Raw genomic sequence first — 25066 nt, 5'->3', positions numbered from 1 at the left:
ATATATATATATATATATATATATATATATATATATATATATATATAATATAATAGAATAATATATAATATATAATATATATAATAGAAAGGAGAATGAGTTTAAATGCAACTCGGGCACGCCAAGTTTTTGAGTGATAATAAAGATGAATAAAGAATAATGGTAACTTATAATAAAGAACAATGGTAAAAAGGCCGTTTTTTGTCTGCCGAGACAAACGTGAAAATGTTATCATTCCTTACTAATTTTGACCAGCTAAATACAGTAGTGCTATTATTATTACCCGGAAACACCGAGAACATCTTCCATTTGGAAATTAAAGTTATATTTATCCAGATCCCCCATATTATTACAAGTATTGTCGATATTGTGGGGACAAATTGCTATTTGCAAATTCACAAATCACAAACAAGTGCAGGATATTTTTAGTATCAATTAGATGACTGACTTCCGATATTTAAAATAGCGGATTCAATATGGCGTAATTCTGAATTTAAGATTGTTGTATTTTGAAATTATTTTATATTTTAGTTCATTATCTTTTATTAGGCTTTTAGGTTAGCAGATTTTTAAATATTTTAGGTAAGCATCTTTCGAATTTCCATGTTTTGCAACCTCATGACACAATTAAAATAATTAAATTTTGTTTTAAGGAGTAGCTATGTGTTGAATATTCTATTTAAAAAAAATTTATAAATTTATTTTCAACTTACAAGTAACATTACCCAAGTGCCACACGCCGATCTTCTTAAAACTTTGCATGTAGTACATCAAAAAACATTAGACACGTATTTTTTTATTTTTGCTAACAAAGCATTTTAAGGTTAGAAAACACATTCGAAAATTTACCACTCTATAGCATCATGATAACCAATGCTACTCCTGAGCGTCATTCTTTTACAGCTTTTACGACATTACTCTATTATAATTTCATTGCCTGAAACCACATAATGTCTAAAATCAGGACATAAGACGTCTTAAAGATCATCTTTAAGATGTCTTTCAGACGATTTACATATAAATGTCTTTAAGGCGTCTCAAAGATTATCTTTAAGACGTCTTATGTCCCGATTTTAGACATTATGTTGTCTGGGAAAATACTATTTAGAAAATATATTTAAATTATATATACACCCAGGCACGCCAGGTGTATTTGTGTCTCTTAATTTTATAATGCAGTCGTGCAATAATACGCTTGTGCCTCGCTTTACACGTTTACTTACGTTAGAACGTCCGTTGGAATCAATGTTAAATGAAATATAATGGATAAATTATTTCAGTATTATTTATAGATTGTTCATTTATAAATCCCATCTTTTGTATCAGATCCCCAAGGGATAAAATGGGTAAATGAATCTGTCTACGGTGACGTCGTGGTTCGTGGGTAACGAGCTGAAAATTATTTTGGAGATTAGAGGAAATAATAATGACCATAAGAACAGAATATAATTATTATTAATGAAAATTCTACCAGAAATACTATAAATATTAAAAAAAAACTAATAAATTTTGCTAAACTTTAATAATTATGAAATGTCCAAGTAAGAAATTCAACAAAAATTTATCATCGGGACTCAAAATCTTGGTAGACTCGAGTTGCATTTAATGGTTGACCTCTGCTACATAACACTACTTTATACTCAAATAGGTGCATTTAATAATTGACGTCTGCTTTATGACGCTACGTTATACTCAAAAAGTTAATATACGTTAATTATATGGGAATTCTTTTTTTCTAGGATGGTAATAAGTGATGTTTAATTAACAAGTCGTTGTTCCCACCTAAATCAATTTATTAAGTACGAATGGTATTTGCTGGGATTCAACTTCGCCTTGTTCGGATTGATACCTCTCGACCTTTCACTACTCGCTCTCTTTCTCTACACTTTCGTAATAACAATATTCGCTTCTCTCTCGCTCCGCGATTCGATTTGTATATACACTTTGTGTCTCCACGCAATGCAGCGACCCTGCGTCTCTATCTCAATTCTTTTCTACTCTGTTTTACAACATTTTATATTGCAGTCATAGTTTGGAATCATGTGATATCAATATGATATCAACATGGTTGTATCGATAAATATGGGAAATTAATATAAGAAATTAAATAATATAAACAAGATTACAAATATTATATTGGCAACAGCTAAAATTTAAGATACCACAATTATTTGTACACTTCATGGATAAAGTAGAAGGTGCACAGGATTGAATAGCATATATATACGTAGGATGGATATAGTATATATAAGATAGATAGAATATTAGTATGTGCTAATTATAACAGAGTAAATTATAACATAGAGTAAATCTGTATAATATTTTTGATTGAATTTTCATTAAAGTTTTGCTGTATATATATGTTTCAATTAATTTGTAAATTTTTCTGTAAAATTATATGTGATTAATTGCATTAATCTTATTTATTTTATAGAAATGTGTTTTTTTAACATTCTATGTTAAATGTATTTTTTAACATTTTATTACATTTTGTTGTATAAGTAAGTTTAAGTATTCTACTATATCGATCTTGTGTCTTATCTCTATACAGTCCAATTTATTATGGGTGTCCTTATGTAAACTTGTAAGCATTAAATTATACATAATATACTATCTTGTAAAAATAATATAGTAATAAATTATAACATTAAAACATAGAGTATTAATATATGTAAATTATAATATATATACACATAATAGAGAGGAGAATGAGTTTAAATGCAACTCGGGCACGCCAAGTTTTTGAGTCTTACTGATGAAGAATAATGGTAAAAAGACGTAAGTTTTTTGCCTACCGAGACAAACGTGAAAATGTTATCATTGCTTACTAATTTCAACCAGGTGAATACAGTAGTGCTATTAGAATTACCCGGAAACACTGGCAACATCTTCTATTTTGAAATTAAAATGGTATTTCCGCCATTTTAAATATCGGAAGTCAGTCATCTAATTGATGTTGAGAATACTCTGTACTTGTTTGTGGTTTGTGTATTAGCAGATAACAATTTCCCTCCACAATATCAACAAGTTTGGCAATACTTGTAAAGATATCAGAAATTATCTGGAGAAATGCAAAATTTAACCTCAAAATGGAAAATGTTCCCGGTGTTTCCGGGTCTTCTAACAGCACTACTATATTTAACTGGTCAAAATTAATAAAGAATGATAATTTTCACGTTTGTCTTGATACGCAAAAATGGCTTTTTTTTACTATTGTTCTTTTTCTTGAATTTCTTACCTGGATATTTCAGTGTATAATTTTTAGCCTAGGCTTCATGAGGCTGATTTTCGGCACCACATCGATTCAATTGATTTTCATTGGAATATCATTCAGAGTGAATAAGGCATGAGAAAACACAATTTCTAATAGAAAAAATAACATCATATAGAAGGAGGAATATATACTGTACAAAAATGATGATACACCTACTGACGCGAGCAAAATGCGAAGTACCGAATCCAAATTATTTCTACGAACTATGTGATAATTCTAGACGTGTGCACAAACCATGACGTAATGATTAACTGTAGGCCAACAGTGCACCATCAGCTGAAATGACGATATTCCTCGAATTTTGCACGATTTAACGGAATTCAAACGCAGATTGAGGCAAATGCAGGAAAGACAACAACTAAAGACGAATACGAACTATATTCTCGCTTTCTCTGTAAATTGATAATGCATAAAGAACGTCCTCTTCTAAATATTCTTCTGTATATAATTTCGCTTGTTTTACTTTATGGACATCGAGAGTTAATCGTGTCAAATCATCGAGTGAAAAGTCATCAAACGTGAAAAGTCTTCAAGCGCTGTTGCTTCCATTGGCTTTTAAATAATTTCCTTCTTAATCCATTTTTCTTTCTCTGTTCAAGATTATTTGGTTGGAGGTTAAGTGTCGACATACGATTTACTATTATTTCATCGTTTGGATGTGCTGCAGTAATCTTGAACAGAAAGTTCTGAAAAAAGGATGGACTAAGTAGAAGATTATTTGGAAGCCAATGGAAACAACATCGCTTCAAGACTTTCCACGTTTGACACTTGATGATTAAAAATAGTTAGAAATAATGTTTTCTCATGCCTTATTCACCCTACATGATATTTCAATGAAAATCAATTGAATCGGGGTCGAAAATCGGCCTTGGTCTTCTTTCTACAAAATTATATACATGATTATTTGTATTAATCTCATCTATTTTTTAGCAACATGTTTTTTTCTTTTAATATTGTATGTCAAGTGTATTTTTTAACATTTTATTACTTTTTGTTGTATACGTACACGGAAACGGCCTTTAATTTTGCTTTTTTCTATATTGAAATTCTCTGTCTCTGTAAGGTCCGTTTCACTATATATGGATCTCTTTAGGCGAATCTGTAAGCCGTAAATTCTGTTACACATAACATATTATCTTGAAAAATAATATATTGTAGTAATAATAAATTCGCATCCTACTACATCCCATACAACTCAATGTCTAAAATCGGGACATAAGACGCCCTGTATTCTGACTTCTGAAAGACGGCTTAATATATATATATATATATATAATGTATATGTATATGTGTATGTAAGAGCTGCTAAACTCTTTTAACCTTTTGCGTCATGGTAGAAAGTATACTTTCCACCTTTTTATATTTGAAACATACATTTTCCTTTTTAATCAATTTACGTGAAACTCGGTACACAAGGGTTTTTGGGATTGCTGATTACGAATCCAAACTTAAAATTTCGAAATTCAAAATGGCGCATTCAATATGGCGGACGGAAACATGAGAAGTGGCTCGATTCGGTACTCGGGGGTTTTTGGGATCACTGATGAAAAATCTTTGTTCTTTTTTAACAATATTATTTTTCTGCAATGTTCTCTTGCTCTTTGAGCTACCCGGATCTATGATGAGAACGTGACGAAGTTATAGATCCATTTTTTATTTTTATTTTATATATTTTTTGTTTATATATTTATATAAAGTAACAAAAAATATATAAAATAAATAAATATTTAAAATAAATAATATAAAATTATATAAAATAAAAAATGTATAAATAAAAAATATAAAAAATATATAAAATAAAAAACCAAAAATATATAAAATAAATACAAAAATGGATCTATAACTATCCTTACCAAGTCCTCGTCGTTAGATCCGGGTAACGTAAAGAGCAAGAGAACATTGCAGAGAGATAATATTGTTAAAAAGAAAACGAAGATTTGTCATCAGCGACCCAAAAACCCCCGAATACCGAATTTCATTCGAATTGAGCCACTTTTCGTATTTCCGTCATATTAAATCTATCATTTTGAATTTCGAATTTTTGAGTTCAGATTCGTAATCAGCGATCCCAAAAACCCTTGTGTACCGAGTTTCACGTAAATTGATTAAAAAGAAAAATGTATGCTTCAAAAATAAAAAGATGAGAAGTATACTTTCTACCATGACACAAAAGGTTAAAATAGACGTGCCGACCTCGTTTGATTCAGTAGCATCAAAATTGCAGCCAGATAAAATGCGAAATTCGGCAGCATAGGCAATTCTCCTGGATGCCGCAGATTTTTAGAGTTATAGAGTTATAATTATATATTATAGTTATACATTATTATAGTGATAAACATTCAATTATAAATTTTTAATTATAGATTCTTTTCTTTAAATTTATTAAAATGCCAATAACTGATACATAGACTGTGCCAATAATTGTGATTTTGTTTCTTTAATTACAGATTTATAACATTTTCTTAAAAATTTACACAGCTATATTTTCTTTTAACCTTTAATTACAAGCTGTTAAAGGCCCGATAACTAAAAATTTAATCCTAGAGAAATCCTTAATACGAGAATATTCCTGGCCCTTGAATATCTCTAAAAATATAAGTTTTATAAAGAAATGTTTCACACAAAAGTTGTAGGATTTAGAAAACTATAATTTTTTTAGACTATGCGCCCATTGATCCTTTTGATTTACACATCAAGAACTATCATAGCATAGTTTCAGAAAATTTAACCGATAGCCATTTTCCATAAAGATTTTGCAGTCTTTTCAACTGTTCGAATTATGTAACCAGCAAAACGTTTCGAACACTAATTTAAATCTTTTTAAGATTAGTAAATTCATTAATTTGCGTGTAAAGTACTTACAGTATATATAATTCCGAAGAGAAAAGTAAAGAAAAAACCGAGGAAAAACCAAAACTTCATTTTGACTTTTCTGAGCGGTTTGTTCAGCGGTTTGTTTCACAGCACAAGTCGATATATAATTGGATCTCTTGCGGATTCATTTGGTCAATTTATATTAATGTACACACTCGTACATTGCATATCGATTGTTTTGATTAAATACTTTAATCAACATTTTGTGGTATAACGTAACTTCACTGCGTCAGAGAGGTTATCAGTCGATATGTGAATACTTGGAAGGAGCATTCTACATGAAGAAAATAAATTTAAGTCTAATTAGAATGAATATTTTTGGTTCACTAATTTTATTATTGAAATTAATACGCCACATTGTTGTATTAAAAATACGTATATTTTCTTCAACAGTATTATGTAACAGTTTTAGAAATACCCCATTGAGTCAATTGTAGATCTACTTTCTTTAATCAAACAACTGTTTATTTTTATATAATTGTTAATAATCTTTTAGTATATTTAATGAATCCAATCTATCTAACCAAATCAACTTTTTTATTTTTTTACTACAAACGAAAATTCCTTTATTACATATTTCTACAAACGATTTGGCGTAATTTTATGCAAAAAGTTTTTTTTATTAAAAGTGGGGGGCTAACTTCACAGAGGTAGTTTCATCGAAAAATCAACTAAGATTCCTCTCGATAAATTTCTATCGGCACTCCATTTCGTATTTAACTTCACTTTTTTCAGTTACGACGGTACTATTTAAAAAGATCAAACTTTCGGTAGCCCCATGGGTCTCTTGTTATCTCAGACATCGTTTTACAGGATCTTGAAGAAAAAGCGATCAAAAGAATACCAATTCCTTTATCATTTTATTTTAGATATATAGATAATATTATTTTGGCTGCTAATGGCGATTTTATTGGTGAGATCCAACTATTTTGAGATCCTGCATATTTTGAACTCTTTCCATTCACGTCTCCAATTCACAGTTGAAATTGGTTCGACAGAATAAATCTTTTAGATACTACCCTTATCATCTTTAATAATGCCATTGTTTTTTATTGATATTATAAACCATTATATTCTGGCCGCTATTTGAATTTCTTTTTCTTTTATTCTTTAAGTAAAAAAAGAGCATCATCATAAACCTCGTCGATAGAGTCTCAACCATCCTGGTTATCAACAAAAAAATTTAGATCTATAGTCATTTGCACTTTAATCAAGAACGGTTACCCTATTGAATGAATTTTTAGTAAAATTAATTGTCGATTAACTTACTTTTTCGGTAAATACAATGTTCATAATGAAATTGATCATAGTACTTTGACACCGTCACTCAAGTCCTTTTTGACCATTTCTTTTTTGGATTCGATTTCTAAAAAATTTGACAACGTAGTAAACAAGGATAAGGCTACCATTGCCATCCAATCTTAGGTAATACTAAAAACCCTTGGCCTTACAGAAAATGTCGGTATTTAATAACCTCCTGTCGGTAACATTCCTGTCGGCTAAATTAGTTTGTATGGTAACTGTAAAAATGCAGTTTTACAAAAATATCTAATTTATTTCAACGTAAATCTGTATACATAAAAATGAAACATCAAGATAGTTGTAAATTATATTTTATTGCACACTAAATGTCTAGATATTTATATTAGATGATTAAAAATGGTCGATAATATTATTCTTCTTCAACTATCCTTTGGACTCCTCGGAGTCATTTTAATAGATACAAGAGTTTATTCAGGGCTGATGGTTTTTTGTATTATTTGTCAGTATACCTACACTGAAATATATTAAATATTTTCATAAAACTGTATTTGTGCAATTAATATCTACGCTAATTTGATACAAAATTTACCAACAGGAGGTTATTAAACAGCGAAATTTTTCGTATATGCTTAAACCAGACTAACAGTTTTTATTTTTATCTCATCGATGGCACCATGCATCTGACTCAATAAGTTTGCTCTACTTGATTCTCTGCTTTTTCGCAAATACACGAAACTACAATTCGATATCCATCATTTTCTCGGTCAATTTTCTTATTGATCTTGCATCAAGTTTTAAGCATATTTGTCATTTCGTATCGTGCGAATATCTATTGAAAAATTAAACAATAGATTAACAGGATCGTAAAACATTAGAAAAGCTACAATATTAAATTATTGCATTTTGAAAATGGAATAAGTTCGAACGGAACGACAGAACTAAAAATAACAAAGACGTAAAACAAACGTTATATCTGTGTGAGATTGTCTGTGTGTTTCTATCTGCGAGAAGATTTCTGTATCTATAATGAAAGTGAGAATAACGGTCGGAAAGTAATGATGCTTTTATTCGAACGTTGAAATAATTATATCAGTCTCTAAATCTGTTTACTTATCGAGTAATAATAGCTTCATGTGTAATATAATAATATCATAGGTATCATAATAACGCGCAGCGAAGTTGTCCTTCCACTCATTCCATGCCAGCATAACACGATACTATATTAATAACTATACAATAATTATTACCAACGATGACGAAGTGGATGACATATATTTATAAAAGCGTCGCTGTGCAGTAATAGCTTCAGCGTTCTGTACCATTTAATTAGCGTAATTATAATTAGTGTTGCGGAAATGAGTCACGTTTGGCAGCTTTCGGGAATAAGGAATGCTTTACAAGACCCGCATAGCGCGCACTTCTAGCTTGGAGCCAGCAACTTCATTGAATTTCGACGGTGACATTACACCGATACGATTGTCTTACGTTCGAGAGGGTGTCGACGTTCTCTCGTCACTACCAGCTAACGTGACTAGTGCCAAACAGCTGCAAAGTGAGATATTCAGGCGATACCGATAATATTTCAGTTTTTCCACACTATACTGTAACCTCAATCATTGTCACGAACTCCAAATCATAGATCATTCTAATTTATTTTTGCGATTTCAGTTTTCGTCTTTTGATCAAGATGATCACATTTGATTTACCTGTTTTCGATATCCCAAACTTTCGTTTTAATTTATTAAGCATTTTTTACAGAAATTATAATATTATTAAGAGGCACATTAGAGTACTTAGGAGGAACCGAAATATGTTCGCATACTTTTCAGAATTTCGGTATTAAAATTTTTTTGACAAATAATTGTTACGTTTGGCTGTACAAATATAATAAAGACAACCTTTCTTTGTGTTTTCGTACTAGATAGGATTCTGTAAATTGAATATTTTTTCTCTAATCGAAATATGCAACGGCGAAGTTACCCCCGATATCGGGGCAAGTTTGCAGCAACCTAAGTCAACATTATATATAAAATACATGATTGAGGTGCGGTTTGAGCAATGTTATTAATCATTATTATGATTGTAGATATATTTTAAACAACCAGATCATAGAAACTTTTATTTTATTGATATTAGTGTAATTTAGTTCTTTAAGATTAATATTGATAGTAATCTGTCATGTTTAACATAATACTAAACTATACGTCCATTTAATAACCAACAAATTATAACGAATTAATATACGCGAGTTTGTGTGATACTAAAACAAACATAAACTTCCAGAGATGTCGACTTTATCTGAGATAGTGCTTCATGAAAACCATTTCCAGTAATTTCTTTGATGAAGTATTCTTCCCAAAACCTGTCGTAAATAAAATGTTTATAATTTGAAAATAAAACGTTTTCAGACCTAAGTTTATTTAACCTTTATTACAATGAATATATCCTTAAAGTTTTGCTGTTTCTGAAATACTCTCTATACCTTTAACACCGTTATTTCGTCGATTTGATCGAAAGTAAATTTAGTTACGGTAAATTATGCAGATATATTAAAATTGATTATGTGCTTTTTTCATAGTAAATATTTAGTTAGCTATTTAAATTTATGTACATAATAAAGGCTTTTTTAAACTGTTTGAAAATGTCATATATAAAAAAAAAATATTAGTTTATATAACAGAATAAAGACAAAATTATAAGACTTGATTATAAGAAATGATACAACATTAGGCTGCATTACAATTCGAATCAGATAACTAAGAATTGATTGAATCTTCTACTAGAATCTTTCTGTTTTTACAAACAAGTTTTTTTTATCTAGCCTCAGGTGAAAATCAATTGTAACTCTCTTCTATGAGAAAATCAATTACATACAATGAGTTTTTTCTATGTGTGATTGTCACTTCCGTATTATTATTCTAAACAATATAAAACATTATGTATATATTATGCAATTAATAAATATCGTTTCTATGATGAAACTTTTATGCTTTTAATAAACAATATATTTAATTGAAATTATTTTTTTCACTAAAAGATACAAATTTAAGACGTATATATACAGTGTCCCAGATTACTATTCTCAAACTTTGCAAGAGCGTAGAATGGATTGAGGTGAATATAAAAGTCTCATGCCATTTTGTAATATTTGTAATCAATTTTGAGATATTAAATTAAATCTTGAAATATTAATTAATATATATTTTAAGACATTAATTAAAAAAGATTGGTGAATGATCGCGATATTGTAGATGAGCTGTAATAGCGATGTGTGCTGTTGTATGCTCGTACATTAGGTCAAATTGAACAAAAAAAACCCCTTATCATTTTGCAAATAACCACGTGGATTTTTAATTATTCATGAAAGAAATTGTTACATGTTTGTGACTATATATGTCATCATAAAATTTTAAATTTCTTGCTTACATTATACTAAGGCTGTCAGCTTTGTATGTGCACTTGTGGGTACTGTAAAAAAAAATTGTTGATCTGATTATAATTGTAGTTTTGGCCCTAACTGTATTTTTTGTAATTAAATAGTAGTAACATTGCATATAAGATTATTATTACTAACATTATATAAAAATTTAATGAAAATATTGTTTTCTTAAACATAATTTATAGTAATTATTTCTCTATGTGATTATACATAATTACAAACAACAAATCTTTTTTCTCAGTGTATGAAAAACTTCTTGCTTTATTGGATTTTTGATGCATAGATAAGACAGAGAATGTTGGGGTAGCAAACTATTTTATGTATTTATTTCGATGCAAAAATCATGCATTCATTCTAGAATTCAGAGAATTCTCCACCAATAACGATGAACGATTATACCGTTCTTGAATAACTGCATCTCAATTAAGCGGCACTCGGGGGCGAACGAGTTCAAGACCGTTTCGTTCTCACCTCGTACAAGCCTCGGTGAGCCAGATCAGAAGACGATCCGGCGCAGCGGGGAAGTAAGGTATCGAGAGAGCAAGCTTAGCGACGTACGTACGTAGCAAGCGGGCTCGGCTCCGTTTTCAGTTTCCGATTATTTTTGGCAGCAAGCGGAGCGGGCAGAGCTCTCGCCTAAAAATGCTTACGACCAATGGCGTACCGCCATTGGTCACGGCGTACCACGTGAACAGTCCGCGGTGGAAGTTCCCCGAGTCGAGCGGGTATCCACGACGGCACAGTCAGCTGCCTAAGGTCCGGTTGGCTAGTCGCAACCAGCAAGTTTCTCCACAAGGTAAGAGAGCCCACTACACTGCTACGACCCGTCCGTTGTCCTCGTCGTTGTATTTCACCTCATCGCGAGAGTGTCCTGGAAGCAGAACCAAGAGCGTCCTACGTGTTCTCCAGGAATGACGAGAATCTGGAGAATCTTTGGGTGAAGTGAGAGAGAAAGAGAGAGAGAAACGGAAAGAAAGATGGAAGACTCATTCGACTTCTCCCCCAAGAATGAGTTGTTACCCCCGAAAGGCTTCGATGTCCGATAAAGGAGAAGGATTGAGAAGTTTCCGCCGTTCAATCGAGTGTCAGTGAGACGTGCTTGTACGAGAGATCGTAGATACTTCTCGAAGATACTTTTCAAGGTCACGGCGGTTGATCCACGAGCGGATTCCCGAGACAGTGACGAATCGGCGATCATTGATGGATGATCGTTCGACTCAAAAGTGAAACGAGCTTCCGAGTGATGAACAAGGATTCCTTCTCTCTTTCTCTCTTCTTTCCAAGTCGGGTCAGATATTTCGGCTATTTCTGCGAAACATGTGTATCGATTGTAGAATTATGTCGGTCCTCTCGGCTGCTCGCACCTCGATTCGCGCTCAAGTCAGCCATCGAGCGAGAAAATCGACGGAATATCTCGTCGTCTTTGACGAGGAGCGGTGCACCGCGCTGGAATGGAAATATTCCGACGCAAAAAGGCGGATCTCCCGTTCCAACCGAAGGCAAATTGAGATTCACGTTCGTTCATCAAACACAAAGTTCGAGCAAATTAAAAGAGATCATTATTTCGACTAACTTTCTCTCAACTCGCAATTTTCCAACAGGACAAAACGACCCGCGCGCATAATCTTTGATTTCTCCCCGGAAGCTCCTTCGAGACGCCATTTCTCGTCGTTTGATCATTCTTTTTTAAAGTGTCTCGCATAGCTTAATGAGATTCGGTGAGTTGTCTATTTTTACGGCACCGCTCGTCTCTCTTTGATATCGGAGACGGTACGCACGTCCGTAAGTCCCGATGTGGCAGGACGTGTCTTGGAATGGTTCGAGCGAGAGGAAATCTATACTTAGCGAAGGCGATCGCCTGTTACGAATATAAGAGGAGGCACAGCGGCGTATGTCGTGCGCGCCGGCAAATGAACGAAATGATTGAGAGATCGATCAATCCGCGTTTTTCGGGAAATTTTCGACGGTATTGCATCGGTGCCCGCGCGAGAGACCTATCATCGATATTAAACAAATAATTATTTCGACGAGTCGCTCTTTATTAATCCCACCCGCGGCTCGAGAGAAAGAGAGAGAGAGAGAGAGAGAGAGAGAGAGAGAGAGAGAGATTTGAAATTGATATCCCTATTATGCAACGTTTATTCGAATTTCACACTCCAAATATTCATGGTCGAGATTTATAGAGATGAGAAAAAAGAAGAGAAAAATGCGAGAAATGTATGAAAAATATATCGTGTAATTTCCGATCTCGCGTTTAACGAGATAATACAATTTATTGGAGATATTAAAAAAGAATATGGTACGCGTTCATTTCTCTATAATTGCCAATTACTACAGATTGATCATTATTATTGTCGTGCGCAATGAACAGAGATGTGGAATGAAAAAACGAGGAATTTTATGAAAATATTTGTAAGCGGCGATGTCATAACTGGTGCGCCAGACGCGCCATTTTGCGCGCGCTACTAATGGCATCTTGTTTTACCATTGTCGAGCATTCGTTTACAATGTTGCACTACATTTCACTTGAGTCTCATTGTGGCCGTAACATTTCCTAAGTATTTTCGGAATGTGGAATGTCGCTATAGGACACGCGCGATCCATCTTCTCGCAGCGAATGTTCCGCAGCAACGAGCGCCAACCGTTGGCCGGCTGCGCAAATTGTTATCTTTCTCTTTCTCTCAACGAACAGCGAAATTACGCAATACCAATACGTGGAAGTTTATCTGTATAAGTTACTTAATTGAAAACTTCATCGACCCGTCTACCATGACGAAGAGAGTGCTCGGCAACGCCAGGGACGGATTCAAACTGAAACTAATGGTGCTGAATCTTCAGTTTTTCATCGGAAGAGGATCTCATTTTATAGTATTTTATACAAATTTATCTTATAGAAGAAATCCTCATTCTATAGTATTTTATACAAATTCATCTTATAAAAATTTTATAGTTTTTCATGAATATTATTTATTATAAACAAATTCAAGCTATATTCAGGTCTCTATCGGAATAAACTCTCATTTTATAGTATTTTATACAAACTTATAGAAATTTTATAGTTTTTTGTTTTTTTAATATTATATTTTATAAACGAGTTGTATATTCAAGTTATATATTCATATATGTTTAATTTTATTATATAAGTAATTTAGTAAAAATTATAAATAATTCTATTATTTTTATTTTATATAAATTAAAAATTTATTATATATATAACGCAGTATTAGCATCAAATTCCGAAAAATCATTGTTCGCCCCTGGGTAACGCCAAGTCGCGTTATTTCCGCTCGCGGTTTCTCCACTGACGAGGTGCATGCGGAAGTCCAATTAATAATCGGAACGTCACGTCAATGTGTGTACGATATTTCCTCTCGCCGCGGCGATTCTCGTACGAGACGTCATTTGACAAATGATGTGTGTATGCTCCTTGACAGAAAGGTTATCTCATTTTTTCGGATGCGTTTCGGAACGTATCTGTCTTGTCCAATGAGAGAATTCTCCCATCGAAAAACAAATTTTCCCATTGGACAAGACGGATATACACGATTACGAAACACATTCGAAAAAGTGAGACAATCTTTCTGTCAGCGAGCGTAACGTGTAACGCGTATACAGAGTGTCTGACAATTCGTTATGCAGCCGCGGTGTGTACAGATAGAACTCATCAAAATAAAAATTTCCTCTACCATTTCGCAAACAAAAATTTTTAGTTATTAATAAAAAAACAATTAGTGAATGATCACGCGCGATACGGTAGATGAATCGTCTATGTCATGTGCATGCTTGTATATTAGATCGAACTAAACAAAAAATCCTCTACTAATTTGCAAATAACTATGTAAAATTTTAGTTATTAATTAAAGAATATTAATATATGATTGTCCGCGATAATGATTGTTTGCGAAATTGTAAAAGAATGTTGTGTTTAGTTTGACGACTTCTGCACATACGAATGTGTCATCAATTGTCAGACGCCCTGTATAAAACTTGATCAATATTCTCTCTCCTCTTTTTTCTCTCTTTTCTACATTTCTGCAATTCGAAACTTTGTTTATCTGTATATCCGTCGTTATCAAATCTCTCTTTCTCTCTCTCTCTCTCTCTCTCTCTTTCTCTTTCTTTCTCTTGTTAAACCTGCCGACAACTGTAGAATATCTACTAGAGACGTGCATCCAAATTTGGATCGCCGACGTCCCGACAACGACGCAGAAAGTGGGGGCGGCCGGCGTCTATTTTCGTGCGGCCGGATATTCTATACCGCAATCGCGCCCTCTCTCTCTTTCTCTTTCTCTGTCTTCCTCGTCGTGGCGCGTTAAGCGACGAAATCTACGCGTGTAGCGACGTGATTTATTGGCTACGGCGAAAATCGATCGTATTTATTGAGCCGGGATGAGGGAAACACAGCAGGGACACGGAGGGGCACAACGGCGATAAATATCGTCTGCAAGTGTCGGCTATTATTTCGATCGCGCGTAACACAGACGCAACGCGGATGGACGGACGGGATGGGACGGGACGATCGAGGTTTTCATTTAACTATTGACGTCACCCGTCCCCCGTCATTATTTTCATCCGCTTCGTTCGCGGGCGCGTCGAGTCGCGGAAACGCGACTGCATTTTCTCCCTTGTGATAACAAGTAGATATGTATATGCAAAAAAGTTTGCGCGCAACTTTGTGTCCAACCGCGTGACGTAGAGCCGCGCGCGCGGCTGCAGACACGTTTATTGCGCTCGCTTATGCACGCCCCTATTTTATTTTAACGACTAGGGTTCCGATGGTGCGTGCTATTATTAGCGCGATGTGCCGGGAGAGATTTTCAGCGTTGCGCACGTAGTATGTTTGCGTACGTGCCGATGAAAAAAAGAAAATGAAAGAAAGAGTGGAAACGTCTGTATCGTTCTGTTGTTTTTTTCTTTTAGGTAGACGCGTGTAACCACCAGACTTCACCATGGCGGACGATGAGGTTAGGTGTGTATTCAAGGCTGGGATTTTCCCGTATTTCTGTTTTTCTTCCAAGTTCTTGCGATCATTATCGATCATTCCTGAGGGAATGAGAACGAAGGAGGGACGATCGACGGGGAAGGACGATACGACGTGCGGCTCGATCGGCGCATCGAACGTATCTTAATGCAATGTTTTCCTTTTCATATCGCTCTGTTGGCGGATTCTCGACTGATCTTCACATCTGGATTCTGGAAACGTCGTAACACGAAACGCGCCTTACGTGTCCTTGGCCCGTGCAGTGAAATTAGCGTTACCATCTAAAGGTATGCATCGTTTGTGCTTGTGTGACCCTACAAGACCGTCAATGTAAACCTAGCATAGTCCTCTAGCGACGACATATAGTTTATAGATCTTGTCAATAAAAATAGAATAGCGATTCTACAGAATGTTTCACCACGAATCCCTTGATTCACATGGTCGAAAAGTGTATTTGATGGACGTTCTCGTTTCTGCGTCTAACTGAATCTAATCTCGGGGCTCTTTCACTGCAACCATCTTGACTGATGACGTCAGAAGAGAAAGAAAATACACGCTCACATTTCTTGCAAAATGCACTGAAATAAATAAACGTGTCCGTAAATTTATACTCACGATCGATTGAGCAGATTCGTAAAATGTTTAAACGTTTCCTTTATTTTGAGAGATAATCGATTAACAATCACAGAATTAGTGTGGTCAAGTCAATGTAATTAAGGTGGTTTAATCGTTTCACTTGTGATATGTATATGATATACAAATAAATCAAATTAATAATGTATAACAGAAATTTCAATAATCTTTAATGAATTGTTTTCGAGATATTTGTAACTAAAGTTGGCACTTTTCATACGTATATCTTAGAATCAAGATATTATCTCTTTTTTATTTCCATCTTTAACTTCTTTTAAACTAAAAGTAGTAAATTTAGGATTTTAATGTAAAATTACTTAATAATTTAATAAAACTAATTAGTAAAATTAGGATTTAAAACCACTATGCTATTAAATATTAATATACTTTAATAGTTCAATTTAATTTAATAATTATAACATTAATATACTTTAATAACTTAATATACTTTAATAATTAATATTATTATACATAAATTTCAGAATTATTATCCGTTTTGTTTGGAAAATATAGTGGTGGCAAGTTTATAATTTATAGTAATACTCGAAATACATACGCGTATACACATATTTAAGCACTTGTAACTTTTTCTATTATCTGTGTTTTTCTAATAGATCAACTGGTGCACAAATGTGTGAAGTATTAATAAGAAAAGATAAAAAAATTAATAGTTTTGGTATTCGTAAAATTGTGTATAAATATTTATCTCAAATTAATATTCTATTCAAATTATCATTGTCTCTCAAATTAACATTTATTACTTAGTGAAATAAATGTATAGAAATGTAATTTTGTTCAAAAAATAGTAAGTTCATGAATAGTCTTCTTAAATATGCCACTGAAAACACGACACACTGAGTGCTTTAATCTCCTTTCAAGTAAGGTTATATGAGATTAAATCTTACAAATTTGCTCAATTCGCAAGCGTCGTTTTACAGACATATTTTATTATTCCTATGTACTTTTTATAAGAATTTTAAACATATTTTTTCTCGTTTTTCTGGTGCCGTAAATCAAGATGACTACAGTGAGACCAAGAGCTTTAAAGAGATTTCACGATCGATTTTTTTCTCTCTTTTTCTTTTACGTGATTCCATTTGTAGCTCGAAGAGATATTGTTTCACTTAAATAAACATTCCGTTCTTATTATCTAGTTAATAAATTCCAATAGTCCAACTTTCATGGAAATCGACTGTTGCTTCAAATGAAAATCTTTCTCTCTTTCTCTCTCTCTCTCTCTCTCTCTCTCTCTCTCTCTCTCTCTCTCTTCGAGCTTCGTATACTTTATTATAAAGTATAATAATATGTCGAGGATTTATATGAAAATTTTGCCTCAAATACACGTTTCTATGAATAAAGCATTTACCCGCAATATTATACTTGTCTCTATATATGTTATCAAGCTTTTACGTGCAAAGCTCCGATCGTCGAGGACTTCGAGCAGACCGAGCCTCGTTTTTTCCACCCAAATATACACATACACACATACACAGTGGTATTTTCAAGCAGCTTAGTAGTGGATATAGATAGTGGTCAAGGATGAGAGCCACGCAGTTTGTGCTCCCTTGAGAGAATTTATATGCTATGTAGAATGACGAGGCGATCATAGAAGCTCGCTTCTCGTCGCGATTATCCTTTTAGCTCCTTTTTCCTTTACGTAGTCGAACTTTTCTGCATATTTCTTAGATAATTCTCGGTAGCCTCACTCAGTCCTGCATCGTAGTTCGTTCACTTTTTCGTTTGTTCTTGCCGTTAATTCGCACGGTTCTACAGCTACGATACTCCGATAACTCCGTATACTCCGATACTTCAGTCCGTTCCGCTTGATAATCGCGGTCGAATTGTTCGTTTAGCCGCGCGTCGTGCGGCAATTTTTATAGCGGAATCCTCCTCCCAGACAAGCGGGATCGTCTTCCGCGAGAAATCCAAGTTCGCGCAATTTCAATATCTTTTACTCGAGTTCGCGCGCAAACGATTCATTCCCTTTGAAGCCCTTTATCTCGGCGATTACGTCATCATTCTCGCTTAATGTCCACCTTGCGGACGACAATTCTTCGTTTGCACGGTAGGATAGTTTTCTTTCCGTATAATGAAGCCAATTTGCGCGGCGCGCGAGCCGCAAATGTAAAAGTTAATGAAGGTTTTTGGCCCCACGCGCCGGGAGCATATATCCCGCGAAATTTTCACCGTAAAATTTCCGCTCTGTAGGAAAAGGAAATGGGACCGGTCGTATTACGACCGACATGTCCGTTGTCTCCGCTGTATGCTCCATGGCGGGACTTTTTGCCTGATTTATCGTCACACTCGCGTCCTTATTTCGGCATTATTTAACGCCATCCTCTACACCCGCCTCTCTCTCTCTCTCTCTCTCCCTCTTCCTCTCTCCTTCAATTCTTATTTCTTTCTCTTTCTTCGTACTATACCTCTTTCTATTTCTCTCCACTTCTTTCTTTCTTTTTTATTTTACGCGTCTTCTTTCTTGCTACTCGAGTGAGCTATTTGTCACTCGCGTTATCCTCGAAGGAACGAAATCTCCAGACTTTCAATTGCGGATACGCTTCCGGGAAGATCCCGTTCTTCCGGTCCGATTCGTCGATCTCGGCGTAATCTATATTTCGCTCGGCACTTGATCACTGCGCATCTTTTTTCTCTCTCATTCCGAATCGGCCTTTAGTTTGCGCTGTTTTTGCAATACAGTTGAATTTACGAATGGTGCGTTCCTCTATAACACTTCGAGCCCTTTGGTTCGCGGTGGCACGACGGGGAAATTTAGTTTCTGAGACTCGTGTACCCGCGTTTTTCGCGAAGCGAAATTCAGCGCGTTCGATAGAAACGGCGCGTCTCTCTACTGAAAGATCGGTTCGACGGCTTCCATTTATTGATTAAAAACTATCAACACAGTTTTTGCGGAAAATTCGTTTATTCAAAGCGCCGACCTGGAATTGTCGTTGTAAACGTTATCGATGCAGGAAACATGTCTCGCTTATACAAATTCCATATTGATAATTATGAAGTTCGCACTAATGCATATCAAGCAAATACAAATATATATACACACGTACACACGTATTATATTACGTACACATTACATTATTTAAGACGTATGTCTTCGAATTATTTTACTATCATGATTCTTTGAATTGCATAATATGTTATGCAAACAAATATTCATGTTATTTAGAAATTATGTGTATTAGAAATGTGAGATATTTTTTAAATGTTATTTGGTATTATATAATGTTTATTATTAGTTCTCGTAATTGTTTATGATATCATAAACTATATTATCTTTAAGATATCCAACGGTTTCTTCGCAAATATATTTTTGTTTCTTCTTCTTCCATCGAAGCTAATTAGCACCGTAATTAAAAATAAAATTCCGAGAATAAACACAGCATCGTAGAAATCGTAATAGAAACAACACCATACAATTGTATAGAAATCAAACAGAACAGAACAAACTGGGGTAAAGTAGACACGATGTCAGACCGTCCTGTGTGACATACGTCCAATTTTGAGCCGCATGTATCTCTAACGCTTAATATTTCGCACCAAATTGTAAATGCACGTTGTTAATATATATATGTGTTAATTGCGTCACAGTGCAGCTCGCAGCGTGCACCAAGCCAAACAGCTTAATCATATCTGCATATTGTATATCTACACCTAAAATTTTACGAGTTCGAGCGGAAATCTGGCATAAAAAGTAGAAAAAAAATGGAGTAATTATCTGCGCGCGCGCGTGTAGAATATATGCATCTGATCTCGTTCGCTTGTCAAGCAACTGGCGATCGTAAATTATTAATAGTATTCGCAATGAACTTGTCAGCGACTACGGTGTTTCTTAAGACCGTGACACGTCGCGTTGGTTACCCAATGATGATGCGTTTCGCGCGCGCGCGATGTCAAGGTTTGAAGGCGTAGCTCAAAGACTTATATACATAGACTGCGCCTTTTTATAAGAGGTTGCAGGCAAGATTGAAAGATAACTATATTCTTAAAGACATTCTATCCTCCTCTGGCTTTCTCCAACAGGAATCAAGCCAGACAAGGATCGTATGCCTGCAGTAATAAGATATCCTTTTTTAATCAAGTTTTCACTATCTCTTATGGTGCGCTCAGTCTGTGTAAATAAAATTATGGCGTAGCTGTAAAATTCGCTCACGTCGCCGCTTTTATGCCACGTAGAGGATGTCGCGTCAACGTACAAGTCAGTATGACGGGGTTGTCTGCTTATTTCGCTGGCTGATACGCGCCCGCGCGGCACAAATTCAGCACGCACTTGGCGTTGGCAAAAACATTCTGCACTCACTTTCGCCAATAACAAGATGTGGAAAGTATGTGCAAGTCGTTTTGTATCAGCGAAACGAGTAGACAAGCCGTTGTACTGAGTTGTATGTTAATGCAACAGCCTATGTACACCGCGACCACACGGATATCATTTTGAACCTTGCTGTCCGTGTTGTTGTCGGTCAATTGTTTAAATCCGCCGTGCAAGCGGCATACGGGGCTAACGGAGGCGAGGCTGACCGAAGGGATGAAGCAGAGAACGTGGACGCGTAATATCATAAGCGAAACGAAAGCGGCAGTTTGCACGAAACGATATTACAAGGATGTTCGTTGAATGGCTGTCGTGCGCCGCTTAAACGAGGACGAAGTTCTATCACTTAAGACAGACTCCATTAGCTCCGCATTGCCGTGGTACACGCGAAAACATGGTCGCTACGCTAATGCTTTGTAAAGTATTCCTTAATGGCGAAATCTGAAACACTGAGGGACGTAATTTCTTCTTTTCTCTCGTATACGCATATATTGTGCTCTCTCTCTCTCTCTCTCTCTCTCTCTCTCTCTCTCTCTCTCTCTCTCTCTCTTTCTCTGAGAAATATCTTTTTATACAGTCGAAAAGACCGTGCAGTAAAAAGTGTTTCAGGTATCGCGTGTATGCGACCCAGACACACGAAGCGCACTAATGAGAATTTTCTCTCTCTCTCTCTTTTCCAGAGAAAGCGCATCGAGGATGTACGTAAGAGAGGAAACTAGCTATGAAACGTAGAGTCGCCTCTTAAAGGACGGCCACTTACAGGATGGACGAAAGGAATCCTTTCGTCGAGACGGGAGCTTGCGCTAGCTTTATTACGGAATAAAACCCATATCAAATATATTCTAAATTAGCAATTTTAATTTCGCGAAAATAATCAAAGGAATAAAGATCTCGCGATCGACGCTTTACATATTCGCTTCTACAGAGGATAATGAACAATTCTAATATTTATAATTCTACACGGAAAAAAATATTGCTTGAATTAATTTCTCTGAATGCAGTATACATTAAACAAACTGTTTGGTAAGAAATGGGCAAATCATAATTTTAGTTAAGGTAAACAGACAAATTTGGTTATATACATTTTGATTAAAGTAATCAATTACAATAATAAAAAAAATATATATATTTGTTATATATTGTCTACTTATGTTATAACCATCGTTGAATAGCAGAATATTTGATTATAACAACCAGAAATTCATGATTATAACAACCAGAAATTCATGATTATAACAACCAGAAATTCATGATTAGATTAGTTCAATTGTCGTTAACCAAACATATTACGTTATCCAAATATGTTCTTTTTCCGCGTATAATAATCAGCCTACATATAGATATTACATATAAATATTATTACTATACACAGTAATCAAACTCTGACCGATGTTAGAACAAAATGTTTTAGTTGTATATCAAAATATCTCGTTATATTAATCAGAAAGTCTGTTTGTCTTTATCAAAACTTGCTCAACCAAACATGTCAGTTCCACTAGTCTTCCTTTCCGTGTAATTATTATAATATTACGTATGATTAACACGACAACGATGCGAGACTTTGATACTTCGGTGATATTTTCTCATTTCTCTTTTGATTCTTCTCTCATAGCAATTATTGTTACTTTCGTTATCGCGACTGTTCCAATATAAGACTCGCGAAAGTTTTCACTCGAGGAAACGCGAAGGAACGAAGGCGCAAGGGAGATGTTAGACAAGTTCGAATCGCGCAACACTTTCCGAATTCGCGCAACACCGTCTCGCGAGGCGCCTGCTGCGAAGCTTTCACAGATGAGATGTTTTAAGGGAGTTTCACACGAAAAATGCAGGAAAAGAAGAGGAAACAGGCGGAGACCGAGAGGAAGAGGGCGGAGGTCCGCGCTCGCCTCGAGGAGGCTTCCAAAGCCAAGAAAGCGAAGAAGGGTTTCATGACCCCCGACAGGAAGAAGAAGCTTAGGGTAAGTCCACGGGCAGCTTTTTGCTCCTCTCTTCTTTCCGAATTTCGGCGAGTTCGGAGTCGCGGGATATCCTCTTTAAGACGCTTCGCGCTCGCGGTGAGTCGTGCGAAGCTCTCGTCGTATTTCATTCGTCCGTTACAAAATACGAGACTGTCTCGCGTTAATTTCACGCGTCGGATCCTCTAACAATACAGGGAGTTTCAATAAAGCTTTAACATTTGCTAGAATAAAATTCGCAGCTCTTCTTAATCATTCGGCTCGATTAGATCGTCTGCATATGTGCATATACAGAGCACTGTATCAATATACAAGTCAGAGTGTAATAGCTTTACCTATTCTATTCGTTGCAAGCACGCGTGCGTAGACTCAGCACGGGCCTGGGAATATAGTCGTTTACAAAACCGTCTACACTTGCTTTTCAAAAAAGAAAAAAGAAAGAAATGAAAGTGCGTGTGGAAATCGTTTTGCAAACATATATACCGTGAAGTCCGCGCAGAGTCCGTATTCTAACGCGCGCAGCTGCCAACGAAGCGAATAAGCAAACCGGACTCAGCACTGACACTGTGTGTTGATGCAACGCTCCGGTACAAGAGTGACCAGGGCGATTTACATAAGGGACAGATTCGTTTATGTATGTGCTGTGAGAGGAACGATGAGAAAGAAATCATAAGATGTTTCTCTCAAAGTTTTATTAAAAATGAAATATTCAATTAAAACATAAAATAATATAATAAGAAAAAGTATATCCTAATAGTCAATTAAAGTTTTGAATGTCTTCAAAGTCCGTATTAATATTCTTATTGTATTAATATCGTGAGAAAACACGTATATTTAAATGACATGTTATCAGTTTAAATAAAGTTTTCTGCAATTGTGTGTATGCATATTATTTTAAATAATAAAAGTAATTCCTTTTAATAAAATTATTGAAGGAAAACATATGGACGAATCGGATACATTAGTCAATCTTTAAATACCTGAAAACTCGTATATGTGATTCACGGTTGTACGGCTTGTTGGTTAAATTGTTCCTAAGAGTATATAATTTAGCACAGTATTAAAAATGGCAGATAAATATTCTAAAAAATTAGATTATACTAATGTAAATAAACAATAAAAATGCCTACATTTCGGCTATCGAGAATATTTTTTTCTCAAGCAACTTTTCTTAAATATTATATAATTATATAATTTTCTTAAATAAGTCATTTTTTCTGAAACAAAACAGCAATAACGAGCTTCATTTATTCTAAGCATTACAAGCCCTATTTGTTACAAAATGCCTTTAAATGAAAATTTTGTTGTGCAAAGATTAGTAGTAGGGCAGATTTATTATAATGCAGTATGTTACTACTGCACTTATTGCAAAATAAATATACGGTTTACAAAAATAAAAGTAAAATTACGGTTATGTTTCTAGCACAAAAACATAGACAATATTTGCCTCTCTATCATCTTTGTATAGTTAGAGAAGATCAATTAGTTGCCTGAAGACAAGTGTACAAACGCCAAATAGACAAATGTACATCTAAATTTAGTAGTGGTTTTACTCGTCTTATATCACGTGATGTGATAAACTTATAAAACTTATAAAACTTATATTTCTTACAAGTACTTCATATGGCAATCATATTTATCATATAAAACGACTTAACGAAAATATGAAAGAAATTATTATCAGAATTTACTCAAAACAATACGTCATGTAAAATGTGGTACAAAATCTGAAAGTAATTTTTAATAAATTTGTTACTGTATTAATATAAGAAAAAAATTTTTTACCATTGTACAATATAAAGAAGATTGCCCAAAATAGATCCATAAACGGAATGAAACAATTATCAAATGAAAGCGTATATTGAGAGGAGTCCAATGTACCCAACTCATGACAATCTGAAGCTTCTGCTCTAAGATATTGGCATCTAAAGTTGAACATTGGTTAATTACTTCAATGACAGGATCAATACGATCGCCTCCGATGGGAGGAATGCATTCACCGCTATTGACCTAGAGGTCAAGATCAAAGTTCACAGATGTTAATAATGTCTATCCAATCGGTGATGAAAGTGACAAATTAAGTGGATTATCTGTAACGGGAGCCACCTCTTCGTGGTGACGGCAGGCAACAGGCTCACAGAAACAACTCTACGTTATACGTAAGCCTGGTAAAGCGCTCCCGGTAAAATCTGACGTCGTCACCCACCAAGTAACAGTTATATAACTGTTAGTTATAATTTTCCACTCAACAATATAAGTGTTATATAACACACGCGTTATATAACTGTTACTTGATGTTTACTGGGCATATATATATATATATATA

General features: G+C 34.7%; 2 protein-coding genes across 32 annotated transcripts in view; one reads left to right on the top strand and one right to left on the bottom strand.

Annotated features, from left to right (window-relative positions):
* LOC116847185 overlaps positions 1–6282 on the bottom strand; it is a 20060-nt gene extending 13778 nt beyond the window's left edge. For 10 of the 19 annotated variants that reach the window (XR_004378691.1, XR_004378690.1, XR_004378689.1 and 7 more), the window contains exons 1-3: positions 6137–6282; positions 4281–4373; positions 1224–1392 (exon numbers count right to left, since the gene is read on the bottom strand). Coding sequence is in view for 3 of the 19 variants with exons in the window: in XM_032821913.1 (XP_032677804.1) it covers positions 4281–4373; positions 6137–6196 (153 nt within the window). In the remaining 16 variants the exon portion in view is untranslated. Of the gene's footprint in view, positions 1–776; positions 938–1223; positions 1393–3238; positions 4155–4262; positions 4374–6136 lie in introns of those variants that run through there. The other 9 variants (XR_004378688.1, XM_032821914.1, XM_032821915.1 and 6 more) reach the window with 7 other exon arrangements.
* Positions 6283–11485: 5203 nt separating this feature from the next.
* LOC116847227 (troponin I) overlaps positions 11486–25066 on the top strand; it is a 62094-nt gene continuing 48513 nt past the window's right edge. For 2 of the 13 annotated variants that reach the window (XM_032821981.1, XM_032821982.1), the window contains exons 1-4: positions 11486–11646; positions 15771–15814; positions 21466–21483; positions 22615–22743. In XM_032821981.1, coding sequence (XP_032677872.1) covers positions 15800–15814; positions 21466–21483; positions 22615–22743 — 162 coding nt within the window. In that variant the 5' untranslated portion in view covers positions 11486–11646; positions 15771–15799. The remainder of the gene's footprint in view (positions 11647–15770; positions 15815–21465; positions 21484–22614; positions 22744–25066) is intronic. The other 11 variants (XM_032821984.1, XM_032821979.1, XM_032821983.1 and 8 more) reach the window with 7 other exon arrangements.

This window comes from Odontomachus brunneus, unplaced genomic scaffold (assembly GCF_010583005.1).
Source record: "Odontomachus brunneus isolate Ranch 3 - 2012 unplaced genomic scaffold, Obru_v1 Obru_scaffold_075, whole genome shotgun sequence".
Taxonomy (NCBI): domain Eukaryota; kingdom Metazoa; phylum Arthropoda; class Insecta; order Hymenoptera; family Formicidae; genus Odontomachus; species Odontomachus brunneus.
Note: the sequence above shows the minus strand (reverse complement) of the source record. Positions and strands in the feature narration are given on the sequence as shown.